Consider the following 25,187-nt stretch of genomic DNA (forward strand, 5'->3'; position numbering starts at 1 on the left):
AAACAAATGAAAAGAAAAAAACATATGTTGTCTGCTAAATTCCATGATAATCAGTGAAAGTGAGAGTCATTTAGGCTATGAACGCAATTGCGCAAAGCAACTTTGGTCTAATGACCTGTATTAATGTACTAATTTTTCTATTATTATTATTAAAATAGACAATACAAACACGTACAAAAAAATGGAAGGACATTTAATCAAATTACAATAAGAAGAGAAATATAACACGATATCCTATTAAATTAAAAAATACACATAATGATTGATACAAATATGTCATTGGATTACAAACACTCCTGTAGGTTTAGGTGATTAAGGCCATTACATGTTAAGATAAAAAAAATGTGCAGATGAAATGTACTATCAAAGTACATTTCAAACCTGCAAGTAAACAGGGTTTAAATGAGGGGACCTTCTCGGGGGGAAAAAAATTATATCACTCATCGAATTTACTGCACACAAATCACATTTTATTTGAATAAACATACACACTTTGTCATTAAGACTTACGTTTTGTTTGAGTCATCAGACCCAAATATTTATATACATATATCTAGAGCAAAAAAAGCACAGAATTTAATTGACTTACCACAATACACGAATGTTCAATACATTTTTATATTTTAGTTTGAATGCATACATTTTTTGAAATTGTTTTGACTACCTGAGAATAGCTATACTGTATGTATAGGGCAAAGTAAAAAATGAGAAAATTTGGATGTTTTTAAGATCTTTTACTTTTTATTAAGGTTAAATTAGAACCGTAAAATTTAACAATGTACCCTAAAGTAGGGATTTCCAAACTTCTGATGATGGTGGATCTATTGGCAAGCCATATATACGTTTATTAATTTCCATTTTTGTTTCTCAGATGAAAATATATAGTTTATTTTTGGAAATGACCAACCCCTCCCCTGGGGGTTGGGCACCCTGCACTAAAGCAAAGTCATTGTCTAATCTATAAAACTTACAGTAATTAAATATGACACACTTTAATCAGCTACACTATAGACTATCGTACAGTAATCTTCAGGAACAATTTATACAACACAATAATATTTAAAAATTCAGTTTCAATTCAATTCACATTATTTAAGGCAAAGATAAGTGACAAAAGAGAGTGACATAACTGTCATGTGATTTTTTTTTGCACCCAGGACTTTGTCATAATCAGTTTGTTTGAATTAATTTTATCTTTAAACTACAGAATGACACAATGACAATTCTCCCCACCCCAAAATGTTACATATTTTGTACAATACATATTTTGATTTGTGTAAAAATATTGAGATACTGTGTAAATAAATCTGCAGTATCGGTCGGGGTCCCACACTTCCGTTAAAAGATATGAGTACAGCAGCACCAAAAATGAATACACTATTACTGCACAGCATTATATTTGTTTTAAATACATAGAATAATTTTCACAAATGCACACAAAAATAAACTGAACTGTCATATCACATGTACATTTCCCTGTCAATAAACTGCTTTGCTCAGTGAGAAAATATATGCCCAAGGGCTACTCCCAGTGACACATGGTGTCACTAACATTACGGCATCTATTACGTAAATCTATTCTAAGGAAATACTGTACATTTTATAAATATTTTTACAGTCAAGAAAGAGATACAATTTGTATCAACAAGCAAAGGTTGTTTCTACACATTTAGGCTTAGCTGTTCACTGCAGTGAAGTAAAGGTTTTGAAAAGATTTAGTGTATCAAATTTTTATCGTGCTTCTCCATTTGTGCCCTCGCTCAATAGTCAGCAGTTGCCTGTTATACTACAGATTACAATTCCTCTTTACACAATTGGGAGGAAGCCAAAGTAGTAGAATGATGTTTATCTTTATTAGTACTCATAAAAATAGTGCCAATTAGAGGCATAAATCAAACATGCAGCAAGTAGTCTTTTTAATTACATTGTCCACCCTGACCCTCTTACCCTGCAGCAGAACTGCTGAGGTTATTGTGACATCACTGGCACCTGACGTCAATCAGAAATAAATCCCTTCCTTGACAAGACAGTTTTCCATATATTGTTTCATTCTTCTGAAAAGGAATTCCACCAAAATGCTGTATGTAATAGGAATTTACATCAAAACACAGTTATTATAAAACTTGCTTTTGTGATGTGTTTTCTGCTTTGGGGATTAATGCCTGCCATCTCTAGCTTCACCTAATCCCCAGTTAGGATAACCATAATACACTGTGCCTTTTTTAAAGATCAATATTGTGAAATTATGTATACAGAGATATAGTAGGTAATGATCTGTCAATATAAAAATACATGGTTGTTCTACTAAATAGACAAACTAATAGCCATAATATAAACCAGACCTCTCCTAAGCGAATGGTTTATTAAAATCTGTTTCTGAGGTAATCCATGACAGGCTGGTTTTACTGAGGATAGTTTCAGTTACACATCTTGTGAACTACAATACCTTTTTTAACATGCAAACTACCAGTCTACAACTTCCTTCTATGCTGGATAGCTTTAGTTACCCACTCTGGGCTGGGTTCAGTGGTTTAAAGCCAAATAACACAGCAGCAAGAAAACCGTTCAGCTTAATGGCAGAAACAACCCTGTTGGCGGCTGTACGCCTGGAATTTCACGGTAAGAAACAGCAAGGCAGCGTCACACTCTCTCATAGAGACTAAAGGCTGTACAATGCCTTCTTCTCTTACGTACTAAAAAAATCAATGTCATAGGTTTTACTGCAAAAAAGTTCATAATGTGCAATGAGCGATACAAGCCTTTCCGCATTAAAAACAAAGAAATGTCTTTTCAAGGCATTTGGCTGATGTGAAAGTACACACCTTCAAACCATCCGTCGATTATAGACTTGAACTCATAGTCCTATTTTGTCAATGTGCAGTCACGCACATACATGAAAATGTTTTTTTTTTTCTCATCATGACATCATGACATTAAATCAGCCACATAGAACACCTTCTGATATCCAGGTGTCTTTTTATCTGGCTGTAGCTGCTGTCTTTTCCTTGTTGCATGACCCTCTAAGTCAAAGACAGCTACCATACCTTTCCTGCAGGCAATTTAGACATGGATTTGTGGTTTATCTGACCCAATGCATAAGCAAAGGTACCCAGAGTCAGATCAAAAGCACGGTTCAGTAAAATATTGTGAGACTATTAGCTAGCTTTATAAAATGAAAAGACACAGTTGAAGCAAATAAGCTAATAGTACAGTCATGCGTCGCTTAACGACGGGGATACGTTCTAAAAAACTTCGTTGAGTTTCATTGCGAACATCATACAGTGTATTTACACACTATGCGGAATGCGGCCTACTGTTTTCTGGTAAACTTTTTTGTAAGTAGAAAAAATAATGATTAAAAATTACAGTATAGCAAATACATAAACCAGTAACATAGTTGTTTATTATCCTTATCAAGTATTATAATCTTACAGGGCTACTGTCATATATATGCGGTCTGTCGTTGACCGAAATATCGTTATGCGGCACATGACTGTACAATCAAAGGCATGAAAAAGACTGAGCAAATAATTCAGCCAAAACCTTTGGTTATGTTCTAACCAGGGAGTTACCACAGCTATATGACTTGTAACCTGCAGGTTCATGGACCTGGTTTAAAAGAACGTCTAGATCTAGACCATCAAACCCTGCAGGTTGGTGAGGTTCAAAACACATATTTGTCCAGTTTAAATACAGTCATAAAATAGATTTAAAAGAGACACTAAGAGATACATCTATGAGTACTAAGGCAAAATTAAACCACCAGTCAATACAAGCATCATTAAAAAACTATGTCTTCTTATGGCACAGGTTCAGATAGGATTTGGCAATATATCAGCATCTTACCGGTATTTGCATCTTTTTTTCAAAATCCTAACAAATTCCTAACCAGAAACAGTATTTTATGAAAAAATATTTCATATACTCCAAATATGAAGAGTACTTGAAAAAAATCAGATATTTCAATATTACATTTAACATTAAAACTTCAAATTAATAGTGGTTCAGATGACTCCAGTGAGGTGATTGAAATAGAAGGCCAAAAACGTTAAATGTCCTTGAGGTATGCATTCCCATAGGGTCCTTGTCAACTATTCCCCAAAACTCATATAATTCAAGTGTCGGTCCCGATATATCCCAATAGTGCTTATCGGGATATAAATGTATGCACAGGTAATCACAGGGTGTGTCACTTAAATATATAATATTACACTCATTTTGCCTTCAAATGACATATTTAACGGCAAGAGTTGCTGGTGACAATGATGGCAGCAAGTTGCTGTGGATCTGTCATATGTGGATTTTTCTCCATGACTGACCGTACGATGTAGGAGGGGAAGATGTTGCACAGATTGCGGTAGGTCTCATACTGATGATCTGGCACGACCTGACCCTCTACGTAGTCGGTGGAAAGGCCTTCCCAAGGCCTCATCCATATCTGCTCCATCTTCTCTGGCATACTGCGCACCATAAAACGTTCACAGCCCGACCGCATCGGGCTGTTGCTTAAGGGGTAGGAGTGGTATCGGAAGGATTCGGCCCCAAAGGGTAGGGGGTCCCAGCTGGCATGTTGCTCCCGGCATAGTGGTGGTCTCCTCTGCCTCATGGGGTTGCTCTCATAAAGGCGGGAGTCGGAGATGCTGTCCATGCGAGTCATGCCCAGGGAGCGGCCAGGCTGAGAGATCGGTGATGGGTGGGTCATGTAGGGTAGGGGGTAAATTCCTGGGCAGCTAGACCTGGCCCCAATGGATGGATGCTGGACATGTGGAGTTAGGTGGAAGGCAGGCTGTTTATGCGACATCTGCTTGGGCTCCTCCTGACCATCGCTCTGTACCCTGGTCAAAGCTTCATGATGAAATCCATGAGAAAAGGCCCGAAGCCTGTTTTGAGAGGACGTTTGATGTCTTTTTACATTCTCCTCCAGGTTACTGTCCACGGAACTCAAATACAATTCCCCAAATGAGGAGAATGAGTTACTGTTGGAGTGGCTGAGACAAGGCTCTGGACGGGTGCTATGATTTCGCTGGTGTATCACATACTCAGACTCCGTATTATAGAAGCTGTCTGTTCTGTTGTTTAAGCTCATTTTTTGGAAGTCATTCAGCATGGAATAGTACCCATGGTCACCCACGGAGTCATACTTAGTGAAATGTTCACTGTAGTTAACAGAGGAGATAGGGCTGTTGGTGACCAGGATGGGTGGGTACTGTACGCTAGGCATATGCTCCAGAGAGCTACGGATAAACTGGGAGGAGCCAGGCGCTGGACTGCTGGCAGATCGGGTATTCAAGGCAACAGCTACATGGCTTTTAGCGGGCTGCAAGGTGGGTACACTGAGGGCAGTTACAAGAGAAGGCACACAGCTGGTTTCTGTTTTCCTAGTGGACAATAGTCTCTCTTCCGGTTCACAAGCCACTGAGCGGATGCTAGGGTCTGACTGCCGCTTGGGGGCGACACGTTTCGCTTCGAAGCCGCTCTCATCTTTCAAGGCAATAGGCCCAGAGCTGCATTTGACCAAAGCTCCTTCACTCATTGTTTTCACAGCAGACATTTTGGCAAATGCTCTAAGTTCATCAGCTACAGATCGCTGAGGCTGATTCGCTCGCTCAGGATGGTAGTATCTGCATTTGTGTCCATATGTGCATTTCTTTCCTGGTTAAATCAAAGATATAAACAATTAGTAATGTTTTTAAATCTGCTGTAAGCCACAGCGAAGCTTAAGTGGTTAATTTGTTGATATACTCACCATAAGGACATGGCTGCTTTTTGTGCTCTGGGACGACGGGACATTTTCTGAGGAAATTTTCTAAACTTGGCCCATGTCGCCCCAAAGGATCATCTGGTGGCATGAACCTAAGAAATCGTTAAAATTACACTAGTTAATTGGGCAATCTGTACCATGCGGTCATTTTCAGTTTCTGAGCAATAATTAATTAATTGCGAGCAATGAAAATGTCACATTATGAGCAATATTCCTCAAATGATTTAACTTCAGTAATCACACCGTCAGGGTGAACCTGGAGCCTATCTCAAGAAGTACAAGGCAAAAAGCCAGTTTATTACGAGCCACACACACTTACAATCAAAAGAAAATTTCAGGACACCGTGTCAACCAAGCATATGCCCTTGGATTGTAGAAGTACACTACAGTACTTTGAGAAATGGAATGAATATACGAACTCCACACACTCACTGTGCCTCAAGCTTCAAATTATAGCTTTACAAAATAATGTTGGCTAACTCAACACATATACAGTACATTCATAATAAAACCAGTCAGAAAAGCAGCTGGACCGTCCTGCAGATTTCTGCAGATTTCTACAGCATCCTTGAACTTCTAAGTTCAAGGAAAGCACCTAAAGTAGTCTATTATTTGTTGTAGCTTATAAAAAAGTTAAGCTACTGTTACACAATAATGTTACTCTTTGTAAAAAACAGATATCCATCTAACTTTTTCTTACTTACTTGTCATTCACAAAAGAATACATTAGAAGACGTTCCTCTATGAACTTTTTCCATTCTGGTTTTTCATTCTGGAGGTCTCTGTAGTTGTCGTTGGATACAATGATACCATCAGAGTCACAAGCCAGTTTCACTATGAAGCGATCATCATAGCACACAACTCTTCTACCTTGGACCCGACGGGATGGTGTGAACACCAGAATCTTCTCTTTCTCTAGCTTCCTCAAGATTTCTTGATCTAGGGACCACGTAGCAATTATTTAAAATCAGACAGCATTTAAACTTTGCAAATACAAGAGACTTAAATCCTGTTTCATTTTTCAGGGCTGAAATTAATCACAGTTCCACACAAAGATGTATCCAAAGATTCTGTACATTCTGCAGTGTGGATAAACAAATCAATCAGATGCTGTGCCTTTAAGAAACACAGTCTGATCTCACTGGGGATGCCAAACATGTTTTCAGCCGTTTCAAAATTTAAATTAGCTGGATGGCAATGAAAAGTAAACAGATATTTCGTTAATATTTTACCATAAAAGAAAGCACTACATTTAGCAAAGAGTCTTCCAGTATTGAACATTAATGTTAACATTGTAAAAAAGTACATAATGTCTGTATTGCAACATAATCAAATGTCACCACCCAATATTACAGTCAATGATAATAAGCCACAGTCCAAATTGCCTTAAGAATCAGGCCTCTGATACCTGTAATAGGGGCATCAGGTCTGGACTGCTCTTTTCTCCAAGCTGGAACAAATACTGTGATATCTTTGTGTCCTTTCTCGAGAAACCAATCCACGGCCAACTGGATACCACGGCAAGAAAATACTTCTTTGTTTCCATGGCTACAAGAAATAAAATGATAAAATAGCTAATAAACCTCCAGTTCTGAAACATTCGCCTACATAAAGAACACTGGTGTGACAGGTCAAGGCATAGTTAAAAAAAAAAAGAACAGTAACATATTGACATCTGTAAGTTAGTGAGACTCACCTCATTGCCACGTTCGAGCCATCTATGACTATAGGTCTCAGGTTATCAAAACTGTCAACAGCTTCTTCCTCTAATGACAGCTTTGGACTGGCAATTTCTCTGTTACAAGCACCTCGACTTACCAAGGTGCTTGTGCTGATGCAGTTGCTGGCCGGAGCCTCCAATTCACCCTTGTTGCCCAGTCTGACCAGTTCAGCCAGGATGTCATTAATTAGGGCACTGGGTCCCAGTTTGTTCAGCACAGTTTCAATCTGTTCCCCTGAGTAGCCCAACTTCAATGCAAAATCCATCTTGGCTTGGTGCTCCCTTTCACTGGCAGGAAGACTGTCACAGAACTTGTTTTCCTCAACATGGAGATCCTGAAGAGTGCCACTCTGAGAGAAACTGGGCCGGTCCAGGCAGGGAAAGCGGCAGAGCTGCCGGTGCACTTTGGTAGAGATAAGCGGTTCTTGTTTCCTACCGCTCCCATAGCCGTGCTCCATCTCACTCTCCGAGCTGCTACCCTCGTCTGACTCTCCGCTGGCATCTTGGGTCACCTTCAGCGTGCTGGAGGCATCACCAGAAGAGCATTTCTCCATTTTTGGTTCATCCGACATGGACCACGTCTTACTCTTTGCTCATCACCTGAGGTTTCCGCTGCATGCTCCCTCACCTCAATCACAGTCTGAGACTCATATTCTATGTCCGAAGTGAGTGTCAGCAGCTCTTGGAGCCGGGCTACTGTTCTGTCCTCCTTCCTTCTGCGTTTTGCTGAAATTAGGCACAGTATATAGCCCTGGATGCAAAGAAGTAAAAGTTTTCTGAATGTCTTGGGCTTCTTAATGGCTACATAATTTCACACAATAAAAACATTATCTCAAATAACAGATTGTAAAAAGTAATATTAAACCCAGATTTAATTCAAATGAATAGTATAATAGTATAATTACAAAGAAAAATGTGTTCCGAATCACAGTAAGCCATTTAAATCACTAGAGACATTCAGATTTTCCAAACAGGAACTCATTTTTAGAGTTTGTAATTCAACTTCCTTTTTAGATTCGTAACCAGAAGGCGGCATTATCTTCGTCGTAATGATGTAAGCAATGAACTGCATATCTGCCTTTGGAGGTTTAGGGGAAATCCAAGAAGTTTTACACTGAGCGATCGAGCGATTCGTTTGCTGTCTAAAAAGAAGACCATCTGTAAAGCTGTGTTTAAATTAATAAAAAAAATAATAACCATCACTGGCGCAATAAAAAGTGTATAGACGATGACAATGTTCTTGCTGAAGACCACGAAAATTCTGCTTATGTTACCCCAGTAATGCTCATTATAATGTAATAATACAAGTCAGCTGCGCGACAATGTATAAGTACGTTTACAATTTTTTTTACTTATGAATAATTAAGTAGAACACGAGCTTGTCTGTGTGTGTGTATGTGTATGTGTATATATATATATATATATATATATATATATATATATATATATACATATATGTATATATATATACACACACACACACGAGGTATACATATGAACTACGCTCTCTAACCAAGAAGCGAATACACTGAAGGTGAAGAAAACAAACCCGTAGGCGAAATGCCGTATTTACCTCCGTGAGAAGCGGACTGTCAGATGCCACAGTTACACAAGCAGGACTGAATCTCTCTCGCCCGTCCGCCCCCTCAGCCTATTAAGTGACGATGGGCGGCGACCGAAACTCCGCGCGTCTTCAAAAAAAAAAAAAAAAAAAAAAAAAGATCCCAAGAAAATCGTCGTTGTATTTTACCGGCTAGTATGTTTTTGTGTAACACAAAAAAAGACCCTCTTTGATTTTATTGTATTAGGAACGTACTGAATAAACAAAATCTGTTTCATCCATTTAATATATGCCCTTTTAGTGTAATCAGGTAAAAGATATTGTATTACCACACTCCAGAGCATTATTTGTTGTTATAAATTTGAAGCTATGCAAAATGTTTCCTTCCTATTGCATAAATTAACATATATGCATCTTGTTGAATTATATCGAACATTGTGGTATATTGGGGAAAGTGTTCTGGCCTAAATAAAGGACTGATTGAGAGCAGAACTGCTCATCTGAAGTTTTGTAGGAATGCAAGAATACCATGGTAACTTTAGATCTGTCTGGTAGTATGTAACAAACGACAAGATCAGTCTCCTATCAGTTCAGTAATAAATGGTGTATCTCTGCAGCATTACTTTTTCAATATAGTATCTCATTCTCTCTACACACTCCTAATATAAACATAAAGGTTATCATGTGATTGCAGTTTGCTCTCAGTTCCCAAAGTTTAGTACAGGAAATAAGATATAGTGCATGCTTATGTATGTTTTTTTGGACAACTTGTGCAAAACACAGAGTATGACTGTGTATGTGTGTGTGTGTTTGTGTGAGCGGGTTTACCTATCCTTATGGGGACACAATGTCCCCATAATGTGATAAAACTCTATTTTATAAAAATCGGTAACTGCTATGAAAAAACTAAAAATGCAAAAACTCTTATATTTTGTTAGGTTACTTATGGTTATGGTTAGGGCAGGGTGGGGGTTAAGGTTGTCATAGTTAGCGTTAGCATTTTTCCCATTGAAATGAATGAGCGGTCCCCATAAGGATATGTTTACCCTACATGTGTGTGTGTGCGTGTGTGTGTGTGTGTGTGTGTGTGTGAATATATATATATATATATATACGGGTTTTACATTTATCTGATATCTGATGTCTGTTAGCTGACGGGAATAGCAGCAGTTTAGAATGCAAATGTTATTTTAATTCAACCTTTAAACAAGAACCAACAGGCTTAACTGCTAAAGCTTTATGAAGTTCATTATAATCAAAAATATCAGATTGTCAGCTACATACCATTCTGGATGGAAAATATGCAAAATATATCAAATTTGTTATTACATTAATTAAATTTTTTAATCATAAAAATGAATTCCCAGGAAAATGAATTACATATACCATACTTGCAAGTTTCATTGTCCTCAGCTGATAAAAACGTAACCAAATGTATCATTTTAATGCTACCTCAAAAATATCATTCATATAAGCAGCTTTACGTATAATTCATAAAGCACTAATCATTGTGCCATTTATTTATAAAGATTTATAAATGAGCTTTAAGAAAATTATTTCAGGTACAACATATGCATGCAAAGCATTACTTCCCTAGTCTTGCAAAGAGAAAGATGCTAACATGTAGCTGATGTAGCTTCACAAGGCTCAGTCTATGACATGCGTTTCCTAGCAACCAAGCCCTGTCATCAGCAAACTGATTTTTAGCAGTCACGACTAACAGGCAAAACACATCTTTCTCTATGAAGCACTGACAAACCGCATTTACACAGAGGCTTGTTTAAATTCAAGGATTGCAAGTATTTTTACAACACAACTTTAGATTCAAATTTATCAGTATTTTCATATTCAGCCCACAAAGCCATGTATTTGTGCTATACATTCATTACTAACCACTGCCTTTCCACAGATTGGAGGAAAAATCATTGCATATTAATAATGGCTGAAATTACAAAATAAATATTTGTTTGTCAAATAAATTGCTTAGTCTTGATACTTTTTTTTTCAACAGACTTGGTTCCTCTTTCATATTCCATATGACTATGACTAAAACCAAATCTACCCTAGTTACCAATATATTATATAATTTAATCTTGGCCTAAGCTGAACAATATTCGTTCAGTCAATTTAAGAATATTTATAATATGTAGTCTTAAGAGTATACAACACTTTGTCCAAGGATATATAGAAAAACCAGGAAAGATCCAGAGCTGTATCCATTTAGCTACACATCATGTGCACATCATAATAAAAGGATTAAGGGGAAGTAGCATATGTTGCAAAACACCAGAAATTCATCAAACTTCTTCAAATCACATTTCTTCCACTCTGATGTTTGAATTGCATGTAAAATAATGCATTGGATGCAACTGGATGGAACAGCCTTTAATGGCACCCTGAAGAATGTGTCTGTTGCTATGTTACACCTTCTATTGACATGTAGTGAAAAAGAATGTATGTGCATCTTATAATGATTTTGATTATGGTGTCTGTATGTTTTCAAGCAATTGTTACAGCATTAGCCATTGGGGAAATCTGCTAGAAGTTTTCATGTGCATATTGAATACAATAGACCAATATAAGTATTGAAATATTGAAGCATTGTTGAAATATTATTATTCAGATTGGTATAATTATCATTATTCTTGTTAGTATAACAACACATACAAATCGCCAGGGTTTTCTTCACAGATGTGATGATTAAAAAGCTACATGGTAATATAACTGTTAGGATCAGTCTTTACCCTGTGCTGTCATTTCCCTTTTTGGCCAGCAGGTGTTGCTGACCATCCCATTCGTAGTGTTTGAGTCCTTAGTGTTTAGTAACCCTCACCTCTGGCATATTACTCCTAGTCCCTAATGTTTGGTTAATTGTCAATGGTCCGCACCTGTATCTTATCTAGCTTTGTCACTATATATGTGCCTGGCCTTGCCCTATTCCTCAGTTGGTCATTGTGGAGTTTGTATGTGATTGCTTGTTACCTGCCAGTGCCTTTGTTTCCTGCATGTTCTTGCTGTTGAATGTTCACTGATTAGTACCCTGTTCAGAGTCTGTCTCCCCCTCGCATTTCCCTAGGTTTAGTTGAGTCTGGGTTAATTCTTGTTCTGCTTTCTTGCTCTTTTGTTTAGACCCCTTGTGGTCCCTTTTGGTTTTTGATTCTGTGAGTTCTGTTAATAAAATCCCCTTCTGTTCCCAAGATGTAACGTGGATGGTAGTTCTACCATGTCCAACTGTGACAATAACATCCTTTTTGTGCTCCAAACTAATTCTTTTTTTTGTATTATATATTTGTCCTATCTGGAGCAGAGGAAAAGTTTGATTTGAGTAAATTATGGGGCGGACACCAAATTTTTCATACCACAACTTCTTTTTGTTTAAGGAGACAAGTACATGATGATGCTGTAAAATTACACTCAGCGACAAAAAAAGTTAATTGCCCAGATGGTGTGGTGGAAATTACATGATTCTGTACATGGTGAAAGGTCATGTGACTGTATCACAATGATTATAATATCAGACCAAACAGACAACAGATCCCATACATGTTCGATTGGGGAAAGATCGGAGGACCTGGCTGGTCACAGCAGGACCTGAACATGACACAGGCAGTCCATAGACACACGTGCCGTGTGTGGATGGGCATTGTGTTAAAAAACTGTACCAGGGTTCTGTCCCAGGAGGGTAAGACATGCGGACGCAGGATGTCACTGACGTAGTGCTGTGCCGTCAGGGTCCCCCGAATCACTACCAGAGATGACCTCAAGTCATACCCTATGGCTCCTCACACCATGATGTCATACCCTATGGCTCCCCAGACCATGATGTCATACCCTATGGCTCCCCACACCGTGATGTCATACCCTATGGCTCCCCACACCGTGATGTCATACCCTATGGCTCCCCACACCATGATGTCATACCCTATGGCTCCCCACACCATGATGCCAGGAGTAACACCAATGTGTTTCTTCACAATGGCAAGATTGGGTCTCTCCCATTAGCACCACCATACACACACAAGACAGTGTGTGTGGGTGCTCTCACGTGCCCATTGGTTCAAACATCAGGTGACTGTGACATCTACATGCCCCACATGCATAATACGACCATCCAGCCTCACACAAACCCACAATGTGACCCCTATCAAACTCTGTCAAGTGCTGGTAATGCTGTTGAATGCATCTATAAGGCATCCTCTGTGTCTGGTGACTAGACACGCCAGCTCCTTGCAAATCGAATCGTTTACATACCCATCACTGGTCTGCACATGTACCAAATTACATGCAAATCGGACTATGTTTGCTCAACTTGCTTTTGTCACTGAGTGTATGTTTGTAGATAAAATAAGGTTACAGTGCTCCTATTGTATGTTATATTATGTGAATTAACTGCACTATTCAAAAAACACTTCACTAAATTTAAAAAGTTATTTAATATATTTTATGCCATATATATGGTATTTTAACGTAACAGGAAGATCAATATATAATGTTTCTCCCTAAAAAAACAGGTTTAAAATGAATTTGTTGTCTAATATAATTTTATTAATTACTCCCTAAAAGACAAAGATAATTTAATAAATATTTTGTGACTGACACATTAAATGAATAGTCATTTATCAGTTTATGAATTATATGAATAAATATAAAAATAAATATAAATTCATTTTATTCCATGTATTTTTGGAGGGTTTGAGTATTTGTATGCATTTTAGTTTGTGTTCATATTTATCATCTCTGTGTGTCTCTATATGAATCTTTTGCCTTATTTTTCTTATTTGCGCCATATTGGACAGAACTTCCTGGAAGAAGAGATATTGTATCTCAATGGAACCTTCCTGGTAAAATAAAGGATACATAAAATAAATATTTAAAAAATCTCAAAATTAAAGGGTTTTTTCAGGGCACATAAACAGACTGCATATTGCATAAAGAGAGGTCAGGAGCAGATGGAAAAAAAACATTTAATTAAACAGTTAATTCCTAATTTTCAAGCAATTCTAAGTTCCTAATTCAATATATTTAATCACATTTAGCCAGATTTTTAGTTTTTTTTATTCAAAATACTTAGAAAAGGGGTAACACAGTGGTTAGCACTGTTGCCTCATACCATGAGCTGGAGGTCTGATCCTCACCTCTGCTCTGTGTGAAGAGACGTTGAGGAGATTTCTTCTGTGTATTCTGCTTTCCTCCCACAAACACGTGCAGTTAGCTTAATTGGCACCTGTAGTGTGTGCATATGAATGTATTGTGATGGACCAATATCCTGTCCAGGATGTAGCTCAGTACTGTTATGCGATGCTGTATGGGATTTGTAATAATAGCTTTTCATATGAATTGGTAGTTATGTTTGTGGCTGCTTGCAGTTTCGCTATGGGTTATCACAGATAAATAAACTGATTTTAAGTATATAAGCTACCACCAAACCTACACTCCCCCTCTCCTTTACAGGTTGAGCCTAGCAAGGCCACCAGACTGGCAGCTACATGAACGCTGCCTGTTTCATAGCAACAAGTGCATGCAGCCTTCCCTCAGTAAAGCTGCGATAAAATTCAACATTTTCTGTTTTTTTCTATACTTTCTATTTCTTTTTTCAAACTGGTCCTACTGGGGCATCAAGGTGTGTCTACAATTTCACAGAATATTGACTGAGTAATAAACTGTATTGATCCAAAACAGGAAATCCTGCTTTCATGCAGCATTCATGCAGCAGCACAAAGAACAAACTGTGCGAGTGTATGGACAATAGGGACAACAAAAAGCAAAACACAAGCAAACAAGAAGAATGAAAATCAAACAAATAATAAATGGATGGATGGATGATGGATGGATGTAAGGATAGTTACCATATGCATGATTTTACTCATACTGGTCCTTAATTAAGTAGTCACTGGCTTTGAGAATATATGTGAAATGTGCATTGAACTATTAAAAAAAGGCTTGTCACCAATGAAGATCGATACTGTTTAGTGAAAGCAAAGCCAATCCATCTTCTGAAGCCCAGGTTTCAAATGTATAGATATTTCTACATGTTATCTAAGAAATCATGATGGAAATAAATAACAAACAGGAAGGTTTAACCAAAATCAGGTTATGATGCTTATGCTGAAAAACCGAGACAATGTATTTAACAAGGTATAAATCCCAAGCTATACTTCTTTTTCTTCCAAACCTGGTATTTATCATGCTTGAACAGATCTTTTTCCCATAGCATTACTGAAGTATGCAAGGGCATAGATTTGGGTATGGATGGCAGGGACATGTACCTACCAATATTATGGGAGTACCATGTGTAACTAAGCGGATGGGGAAGCTCGGGACTACTTTGGTCCCTACCAATATTATAGGAGTACAGACGCTCATTGGGAGCCCAATGAACACAATTTGGACTTACAGTCCTCTTTGTTCGTATGTCTGAAAGTTCGTGAGTTGACAGTTTGTAAGTAGAGGAGCATCTGTATTGTGTGTAACTAGGGGGATGGGGATGCTCAGTACTACTTTGGTCCCTACCAATATTTATAGGAGTACTGTGTGTAACTAGGGGGATGGGGATGCTCGGAACTACTTTGGTCCCTACCAATATTTATAGGAGTACTGTGTGTATCTAGGGGGATGGGGATGCTCGGTACTACTTTGGTCCCTACCAATATTTATAGGAGTACTGTGTGTAACTAGGGGGATGGGGATGCTCGGAACTACTTTGGTCCCTACCAATATTTATAGGAGTACTGTGTGTAACTAGGGGGATGGGGATGCTCGGTACTACTTTGGTCCCTACCAATATTTATAGGAGTACTGTGTGTAACTAGGTGGATGGGGATGCTCGGTATTACTTTGGTCCCTACCAATATTTATAGGAGTACTGTGTGTAACTAGGTGGATGGGGATGCTCGGTACTACTTTGGTCCCTACCAATATTTATAGGAGTACTGTGTGTAACTAGGGGGATGGGGATGCTCGGTACTACTTTGGTCCCTACCAATATTTATAGGAGTACTGCGTGTAACTAGGTGGATGGGGATGCTCGGTACTACTTTGGTCCCTACCAATATTTATAGGAGTACTGTGTGTAACTAGGGGGATGGGGATGCTCGGTACTACTTTGGTCCCTACCAATATTTATAGGAGTACTGTGTGTAACTAGGGGGATGGGGATGCTCGGTACTACTTTGGTCCCTACCAATATTTATAGGAGTACTGTGTGTAACTAGGGGGATGGGGATGCTCGGTACTACTTTGGTCCCTACCAATATTTATAGGAGTACTGTGTGTAACTAGGTGGATGGGGATGCTCGGTACTATTTTGGTCCCTACCAATGCGGAAACCAAACCTATGCCCTCAGAAGTATCTATACATTGTAATTGTTCCGGAAAGGCTGTTTCTGAGTTGCTGGAACCATCATGTCTGGTAATAACAATTACACAATATTCAAAATGTCTTAAATTGTGCGTGTTACCCTTTCCAATGCTTTGTCAAACAGTAAGTGACCCTCTAGAGTGACCCTGACTGCCTGCTATATGTATTTAGTTGCAACCACATGATTCTGTTTGTATGAACAGACAGTAGCTTTTAAATATCAAATGTACCTGATAAACTAATCACTTTGTATCTAATCTTAATACAGCTCTATGTAATTATACTACAAGACCTATGTTGACATTCGCATATACTGTATACTTATAGCCTATCACTAGATATGTTTACTAATATGAGTTTAAAAATCTCCTAACAAGATCATGAACAAATTAATTCTAAGTTTTGATCTGTTTAGTTAATTAGAGCCAAACTGTCACGCTTCTGTTTCCACTTTCTCCACTAAAGACATAATCTTTTTATTCCGATGTTTTTTGATTGTTGTTTTTAACAATACATTATTTCATGGTAGCCTATAAATCGGAATTGACCTGAGATCAGTTACTAAATATATACAGTAATGTACCTTCGTCTTGACGTTCTTATCATCAAATTGTAATACTGTAAAACTTTTTGTCGTTATCAGTGCACATGAACATAAGTAACGAATTATGAACCTAAAAAGAAACAAGCGGCAAACGACGATGATGATTAATACAATATAAGACAGGATCACTTAGGATAGTTGTTATTTGTGATTCCAATTGCTTTAAGAATGTCGCAGCTTGTCAGATAATTTGCTTTAATAACAAGCAAAATTAAAAGCGTAATGTTCTTACGTGTTCCTTACGTGCGGGATCTCCGTTCTCGGCGCCGAGGTTCCCTCTCACCCGGAAAAAATGTTCACTTTCCGAAACGGGGTTGGGCAGTAAAGGACACGTTGGCGCAGGCAGCTTCAAAACCATTTATAAAAATATATATAACGACAGACCAAGTTCACAACGACGCCTCATGAATGTTTATAAACCGGTTTTCTGATAGAGACATATACTTTAAATGTGAGTGAAGTTACTAGTACATCGTATACGCATTACGGCAAAAAGACGCTCCGGCCTCCTGCATCATCCCAGCTGCCTCCTACAAACTGTTTCTTAGCAACAGGTCTGCCGCCCCCTGTCGCTGGTCACAGATTCGAGCCAATCCACCAATAGCCTATAGCGCATCCTGTAATGCACACCCCTATTTTATTGAAGATCAATTACAAAAAAGACGCAAACGCACACCAATGACAACAAGACTGCAACCTCTTATTTAGGCTACTGTATACTCCCCTGGAAAAAAATATATTCACAAATGCAAAAACTGAGCATTTTGTGTTGGCCCGTAAGTTTGGAAAGTATGGCCCAATAAATGGAGATTTTATTTAGTTATTTATTTATTTTTAAAAAGAAGTGTCACACGGTAGGCTATATTGTGTTTTACTGTGTTAATCGCATGTTTAAATGGAGGTTTGGGGTTAAATTAATGCTAGTGATGTAAGGCAACCCACACGACCACAATCCCACCACCACCGACTGTATCAAAGCAGATTAATCAATTTAAGAATATTAAAAGGACTTAAAAAATATAGCAGATACTCATTCCAGACTGGTCACCGGATATTAACCTACATCTTACTACAGGAACATTCTACATGTAAGACGAACACCAGAAATTAAGTGGTTTGAAATGTCCGAGTTGTTGTAGGCACAGGAGATATTACATCCCCAAAAACCTTTAAAAGAGAATCAATATACAGCTGCAGATTGACAATTCAGGTTTATCACTTGACATGCTTCAAAGAATTTTGAATTCTTAAAAACCTGAATATATATATAAAACAAAGAACACAAATCAAGCCTGTATGAAAATCCAGCCCATGTCATATAGCTTGATTTAAGGACGTATGTTTGGTTTTCACATTTATAGGGACCAAATCAGCCCCGAAGCCCTTGGCCACATAACACGACCGGTATTCCCACAGTACGAATAGGAACATATGTCGATCCCTACCGTCCATACCGAAATCTATAGGCTACCATTGGCTTGTTTGTAACAGTTCGTATTCCGTTAACGCATATTCTCGAAAGCATATTATAACAGTAGCCCTTTAAATTTAACAATAACATGTTGCGGTGTTACGCCATATTTTGTGACCGTCCTAATGTGTGACTCCATGGGCTGTTTCACATATTATTGGGAATTAATGCAAGGTTCCTGTTCACGTGCACTAGCCTTCTGCGCAAAATACACAACATTAAAACGCCAAATAAACAATCAGAAAGTAAAATAAGACATCTGAAAAGAATAACTAGCATGTATTTAAAAAAAAATACTTATTTGAAATCTGCATTAACATTAATATATAGGCCTATGCTTTGTGGATAGTTCTATTTAGGTTGCAGGAATCCCCTTTGAAAAAAATAAATAAATAAAAGCGAGCAATCGTAAAAAAAAAATGTTGCAACACCGGGTATATGATTTATAGCTGAAAATTACTTACTCTTTCAGGCACCTATATAATTCGCGAATACTGATTTTGAAAGAACATGCCCAAGAGTTGTCTCCAAGCTTCTGAGACAACACTAAGAAATACAAATAAGAGGATGGAACAGAAAATGGAAACGCTGCTGCCTTGAAAAATGTAAATTAATTGCGGTACCTTATTTGTGAAAGGTAAAATAATTACAGTACGTGAAATGCGCAGAGGGCTCGTGCACGTGAACAAGAACCTTGCGTTCATTCCTAATAATACATGAAACAGCGCCCCTAGAGTCACATATTAGGAAGGTCACAAAATATGGTGTAACATCGGAAGTGACGTCAGCGATCCACAGCTTCAGAGCCGGGAACCTCTGCAGCTGCTGCGCAATTTGGGTGGCCTGGTGATTATTTCATTGTTTTGCTTCTTTCTGCCAGTACCGCCTTAAAAGCCTGAAATTCAACGTAGCAATCATGACGGATGAGCAGGAGATTATGTGTAAATTAGAAAACATTAAAGAGATAAGGTAAGTTCGGAAACTGCTGTCTGTTTTAACAGTTGTATTAGTATATTTCAGCTAGCTGTTATTCCTAGACAAAATGCTCTTCTTCAAGACAGAAATTAAAATGCTTATTATGTGACTAGTATATAGACAGAGAAATTGCTAGCCGGTCATGAGAATTACAGTTTAAGCAGCGTTGTATCTTTTCTGTGCATATTGTAGCGCTTTATTCACTGCATGGAGACTGCCACTTAGATATGTGGCTAACTAGCTTTCTCGGTACACATCATTGTCAAGCGTCATGCTTTTCTAACTGAGAACACTACTAACAAAATAACAGCTGTATGACTCGTGCTGATAAGCGGTAAATGATGGACTAGCTGCTTTTGAAATGGGGAAATCGTTTTAAGTTTAGATCACCAATTTAAGGTGTAGCTATGCTTATGCTGGAGTACAACTTATTGCATTGTATTTTTCCATGCAAAGAACAACCAAATTTATGTTCTTGTTTTCTCATTGGGCTGACTGATCTGGAAAGCATATATAAACGGTAATGAGCGTGCTTTTTTTTTACACTTAATGATTTTCTCTGTTCTGGACTGCGTTTATTTCCCCAGAAACAAGACAATTCAAATGGAGAAGATAAAGTCCAGACTGAAGTCTGAGTTTGAAGCGTTGGAGTCTGAGGAGAAGCATCTTAAGGAGTACAAACAGGAGATGGACCTCCTGCTGCAGGAGAAGATGGCCCATGTGGAAGAGCTAAGACTGATTCATGCAGACATCAATGTGGTAAGCAATAATACTTTGAGAGGGGCAATTATTTGAAATGATGATTTCCATTGTGCTCTTTCACCCTCATCCCTATTGCCATGGTTTTAATCTTGGGTTGCCAATTTATTTTTCATTTATGTGGAAGATGTTAGTTTCTCATGCAAATCTAAAGTTACCAAACGGCTAACTTAAGCAACATGCAGCCCGTACTGAACCTTTTATTATAATAATCAGGGCTACACGGTATACATTTTAGCATCATCGCTATTTGTACTTGCACAGTAATCACATCGCATTTGTTAGAACTGTCTTGCGTCTTGACACGACTCATGGCAACCCCACCAACTAATTTGACACACAGATAATAAGTAGATAAGTTCAATTTGGCTGTAGGTTATTTCAGGTAAGTTCATCTACTTTTATTTTATAAATATCGCTGTATTACTTGTGCATATTTCACATATCACAATGTGACATCGTGCAACCCTAATAATACCAATTATTCCCCTTCTGGCAGTTAATTGTTAGTGTTTTGTTCTTTTTCTCTCTTTTCAGATGGAGAACACAATCAAGCAGTCAGAGAATGACCTGAACAAGTTACTGGAATCAACACGACGCCTCCATGAAGAGTACAAGCCCTTGAAAGAGCATGTGGATGCACTGAGGATGACACTGGGACTCCAGAGGCTGCCAGACCTGTGTGAAGAGGAGGAGAAGCTATCTTTGGAGTGAGTATAAAACCTGTCTATATCAAACTGGTTGGGGCTGGCCGATATGAACCAAAAACCATATCTTAGCATTTATAGGCAGAAAAGTGATGCACGATAAAAGGCTACTTGGCAAATGTTTTTAAAACTTGAAGCCTGGCAACCACTTAAAGTACCAATAATTAGAAAGATCATCTGACCCACTTGTTAGTTTTTCATGAAATGAACCAAGTGACATTGCTTTCTTACCTTTCCCATCCATCCACTTCCCTGTGCCACACTAAGATGTACTTACATCCCATAAGAGACGTAATGTACATTAGCAGAAACATTTTACCACGTGTGCAGCCTGAGGCAAGGACCAAAACAAACCAGCTGTGCTCCTATGTTAGAGGTTTAGTTAAATGTGTGTAATACTGTGTCTTTTGTCTCCCCATCACAATCGAGTTATGTTCAGGTTGACTTACGCAGTGGTGGAAATTCAGGTCTACAAAATACAAATCCAGGCCAAGTTCTTGCTTCAACCATCCAGTTGAGTAATCTGTGACTGTGACTCTTTATACTCAACTGGCTGGTGGAAACAAAACCTTGGTCTGGATTAAAACTTTCTGGACCTGAACTTTCCACCTCTGGACTTATGTCCTCACTTCTCGGACGAAACCTGGACATAAGTTGATGGATACCTGCACCTCTTTTCTGATTAACAATTGAATGTTCTGTCCAGTTATTTTGAAAAACAGAAAGCAGAGTGGCACACAGAACCTCAAGAGCCCCCAATACCAGAGTCTCTTGCAGCTGCCGCAGCAGCTGCTCAGCAACTTCAAGTTGCGAGGAAACAAGATGCCAGACAGACAGCGACTTTCAGGCAGCAGCCTCCGCCAATGAAGGTGAACAGTCTCCTGTGTACACGGCAGCTTCATCACATAGCTTGTGCTCTTAATAGTGGAATGCTGGCGGTGAATGAATTGGGGGTGGTTGAGTGATGAACAACAGTCCAGTACAGTATTGTAAGCTAACCTGCTTGGGTCTGATCAAGCTGACCTTTTGAGCAGAACAGTGATCCTAAGCAGAGAATCATAAGTTCTAATCTTTTGAGAATTTGTGGCACTACTTGAAATATTGTGATCCACAAGTACTATTTAACCAACTTAACCGAGACCAGATCTATCAAGCAGAATGTGCAGAAATCACTCAGCACAAAGTTAGTAGATACCTACCGTAAAACATTTCTGTGCAGCAAATGGGAGCAAAACTATATATTGCTTATGCTTTGAATACCTTTTCTAGGTGGGTTATCTGATTAAGTCAATATTATTTTGTAAACACTGTAGTAATTGATGGAGTAGATATTTTTAGAGTAAATGTGTAAAATAAATTTGCTGATGTTATTCAGGTATTCATTTTGAAAGTTGTTTATCCAGTGATTGTGGAAAAAGTTCCTCACCAGCTGAATGCTGTCTGCTGTGCAATCGATCATGAATGGCACTGACACATTCTGTTAAGATTTGCATTAATGTCGGCTGACAATGATAACCTTTGTTTTCACGGCAAAGAGTAAATATTGCGCAGAGTGTTGCATATATTCAAAGTCCATGTCATATTTAGTTTTATTGCACTACACAGTGTACTGTATGACGACCTGGCATTTATTATCCCACATTTCCAAAAGTGAAATACTTCTTTCACCTGTGAATCATCCATGATATGTAAAAAGTTACGAATAGAACCTTTTGGCAGCTATTGTATTGCTGAGGAGGAACATAAATAATAATAAAAAAATCTTGTCTTTGTTTCAGGCTTGTCTGTCTTGCCATCAGCAAATCCACAGGAACGCTCCGATATGCCCTCTTTGCAAAGCAAAGAGCCGTTCCAGAAACCCAAAAAAGCCAAAAAGGAAGCCAGACGAATGAGGAAACACCCCATAATATTTCAGCTTTGGCTACTGGGACATTTTGTCCAACATATTTGCAGTCGTATCTTTTTTTTAAATTTTTTTTATAACATTCTCATAATTTTTTAAAGACTGATTTTTTTTTTCCATTCGTAAACACTGCCTAATATAAAGTGTTTTTGCATAATAAATTTGACATGTAAGGTGCTATATAAGTGTAAATAACCAGTGGTGTCTCATGGAAGAACATAAATTATGTTTTTAGTACTGTTAATTTAGTCATTTTAATTTCAGTTGTAATAGGTAAATTTTATGTATTTTTATGTTCTATGTAACTCTGTGTTGGTTTGTTGAACTGTGTGTGACCAGTGATCATATACCAGCCAGATAGCTGTCTTTTTCTCATGGGTATATTGTGCAAGAGGTGCTTTCCTCTTAAGCAAGTCATGCAGCTTGTTTTGTCGCAGTTGCAAATGACTGCTAATAAATCCGTTTTCTACAAAGGTTTTCCATAACTCTACAAAAAAGGCAAAATAATGTTTAAAACTTAACTTGAGGAAATGATGCATTTCAATGCACTGTGACACTTCACATAATTTGTAAAAATCATAATCAAATATTTAAATGGTTATGCATGCTCTAAATTTAAGAATGTTATGCTGCTGTTGTATAGACATAGTGTGGTATATATTGAGCTGTTTTAAGTGTATAAGATAAAAACCCTTTGTGAAATTTTTACAGAAAATTGTTCTGTATATTGTCACTGAAAGTATATGGTCAGCCTTCAGTTTCTTGTTTACATGTACACAAATGTTAGTATTACTAACAACTGTTCTCTGAGTAAGCCCTTAAAAGGTTTCATTCCAAAAGTCATGATTAAAATTTGTGTCATTGCCAACACGTTGGCTTTTGATTCATTTTAACTTATGTACATTAACATCTCTTTACAAAAATAAAACTACAGTTCCTGTGATTTTCATTTCTAAGATGCATGTCTCTCTCAGTGCAGCTTTCAAAGCTCCTTTCCCCGAAACAGGTGGACATAGTTCTTGCTATGCTGCTGACCGGGAAGCATCAGTACCCTCAGGACGTCCTCCAGACTGTCCAGTACCGAGGGCAGAAAAACTCTAAGCAGCTCGTTTTGAGGTAACTAGTCTTACGCCCTGGTTAGATCAGTTAGCAGTTGCCAGCTATGTCCTGTTTGTGCAACATTGAAAACGTCCATGACGCCATAACAGCACCGAGTACATTTAGCATCTCTGGATGCATTTTATCTACCTCTGCAGCCTTTACACTGCAGAAGCCCTTGACCACTATAGGATCTTCAATACTCCATTGATCCATCTGAAGTTTTCAACACTACACCCTAATGAAAGGGAACTTTCATTAGCACTCTTCAAAATTCCTCTTCTTGGTTTTTTATTTATAGTAACTGTTATCCGACTTTGCAACCATGAAGGCTGTATTTGCATATTATATGAGCATGCAAATCATTTACATTGACAAAATCTGCTTATATGTGTGCGGCACCTGAACAAGATGTAAGTCTTGTGCACGATGCACATTTACAAGATAGTTCTAACATTTTCAAAAGGAAATATGTCTACCCCAGATTTAATAAATCCATTTATTTTTTGCGTACGGATTTTTTCCACGATGAAATTCACTCAAAGATTGATAAGTAAGACCCCAGGGTCTTTTTTCATTTCCTTCACTCTGTCTATCTTTCACTGGCAAGTCGTAAATGGTGACGAAGTACAGAACATATCCACTCACACTGTGAATTGGGTCTGTATTTTGTAAGGGTTACCTCAATAATGCATCTGTGTTCCCAAGCTTTGAAAATTTCCAGCGCTGCATTCTAGCTGCGAAAATGTAGGCGCTGCAACGTTCCAACATTAAGTAGCTCAGAATGGCTTGTGGTCTATTATCAGACTAAACCCATATCCATATAGATCTTTGTGAAATTAAAAAAAAAAAATCAATTAAACCTTTTTGGAAATGAATTAAAAATTGATAAGTACAAATTAAGAAATTAATCAATATTATTTATTAGTATCAATACTGGTAATCAGTGTTTTACTCATAGTGATTAATTCATTAATCTTAATAAAAAATTAAAAATTGATAAGTACAAATTAAGAAATTAATCAATATTATTTATTAGTATCAATACTGGTAATCAGTGTTTTACTCATAGTGATTAATTCATTAATCTTATTCGTCCATAATCTATAAACAGGGTATTTTGTAATCAAGACATATCTTTATGCAAACAAATAGAATATTGTAACAGTTCAGTTATAATTTTGTGAGTCTGTTAAGCTGAATGTAAGGCAGGGGTGGGCAACCTCATTTGCAAAGGGCCGGTGTTTATGAAGGTCTCTGGGATAACCTTT

The 25,187-nt window shown here is 37.9% G+C and overlaps 2 protein-coding genes across 2 annotated transcripts; one reads left to right on the forward strand and one right to left on the reverse strand.

Annotated features, from left to right (window-relative positions):
* Window positions 1–172: 172 nt before the first annotated feature.
* zc3h12b (zinc finger CCCH-type containing 12B) lies at window positions 173–17,546 on the reverse strand. The gene is given in 7 exon segments (XM_072702254.1): window positions 173–5,652; window positions 5,747–5,853; window positions 6,466–6,700; window positions 7,170–7,309; window positions 7,458–8,064; window positions 8,067–8,232; window positions 17,236–17,546. Coding segments are annotated over 7 exon segments (2,796 nt in total). The 5' UTR covers window positions 17,362–17,546; the 3' UTR covers window positions 173–4,237.
* A 1,703-nt stretch (window positions 17,547–19,249) lies between these two features.
* Window positions 19,250–23,767, forward strand: zc4h2 (zinc finger, C4H2 domain containing). Its single transcript, XM_023834025.2, has 5 exons — window positions 19,250–19,443; window positions 20,037–20,208; window positions 20,746–20,918; window positions 21,622–21,784; window positions 22,694–23,767. The coding sequence occupies exons 1-5, from the start codon at window positions 19,391–19,393 to the stop codon at window positions 22,805–22,807; spliced, it is 675 nt and encodes a 224-aa protein (XP_023689793.1). The 5' UTR covers window positions 19,250–19,390; the 3' UTR covers window positions 22,808–23,767.
* The last annotated feature ends 1,420 nt before the right edge of the window (window positions 23,768–25,187 follow it).

The sequence above is a fragment of the Paramormyrops kingsleyae genome, chromosome 18 (assembly GCF_048594095.1).
Source record: "Paramormyrops kingsleyae isolate MSU_618 chromosome 18, PKINGS_0.4, whole genome shotgun sequence".
NCBI lineage: Eukaryota > Metazoa > Chordata > Actinopteri > Osteoglossiformes > Mormyridae > Paramormyrops > Paramormyrops kingsleyae.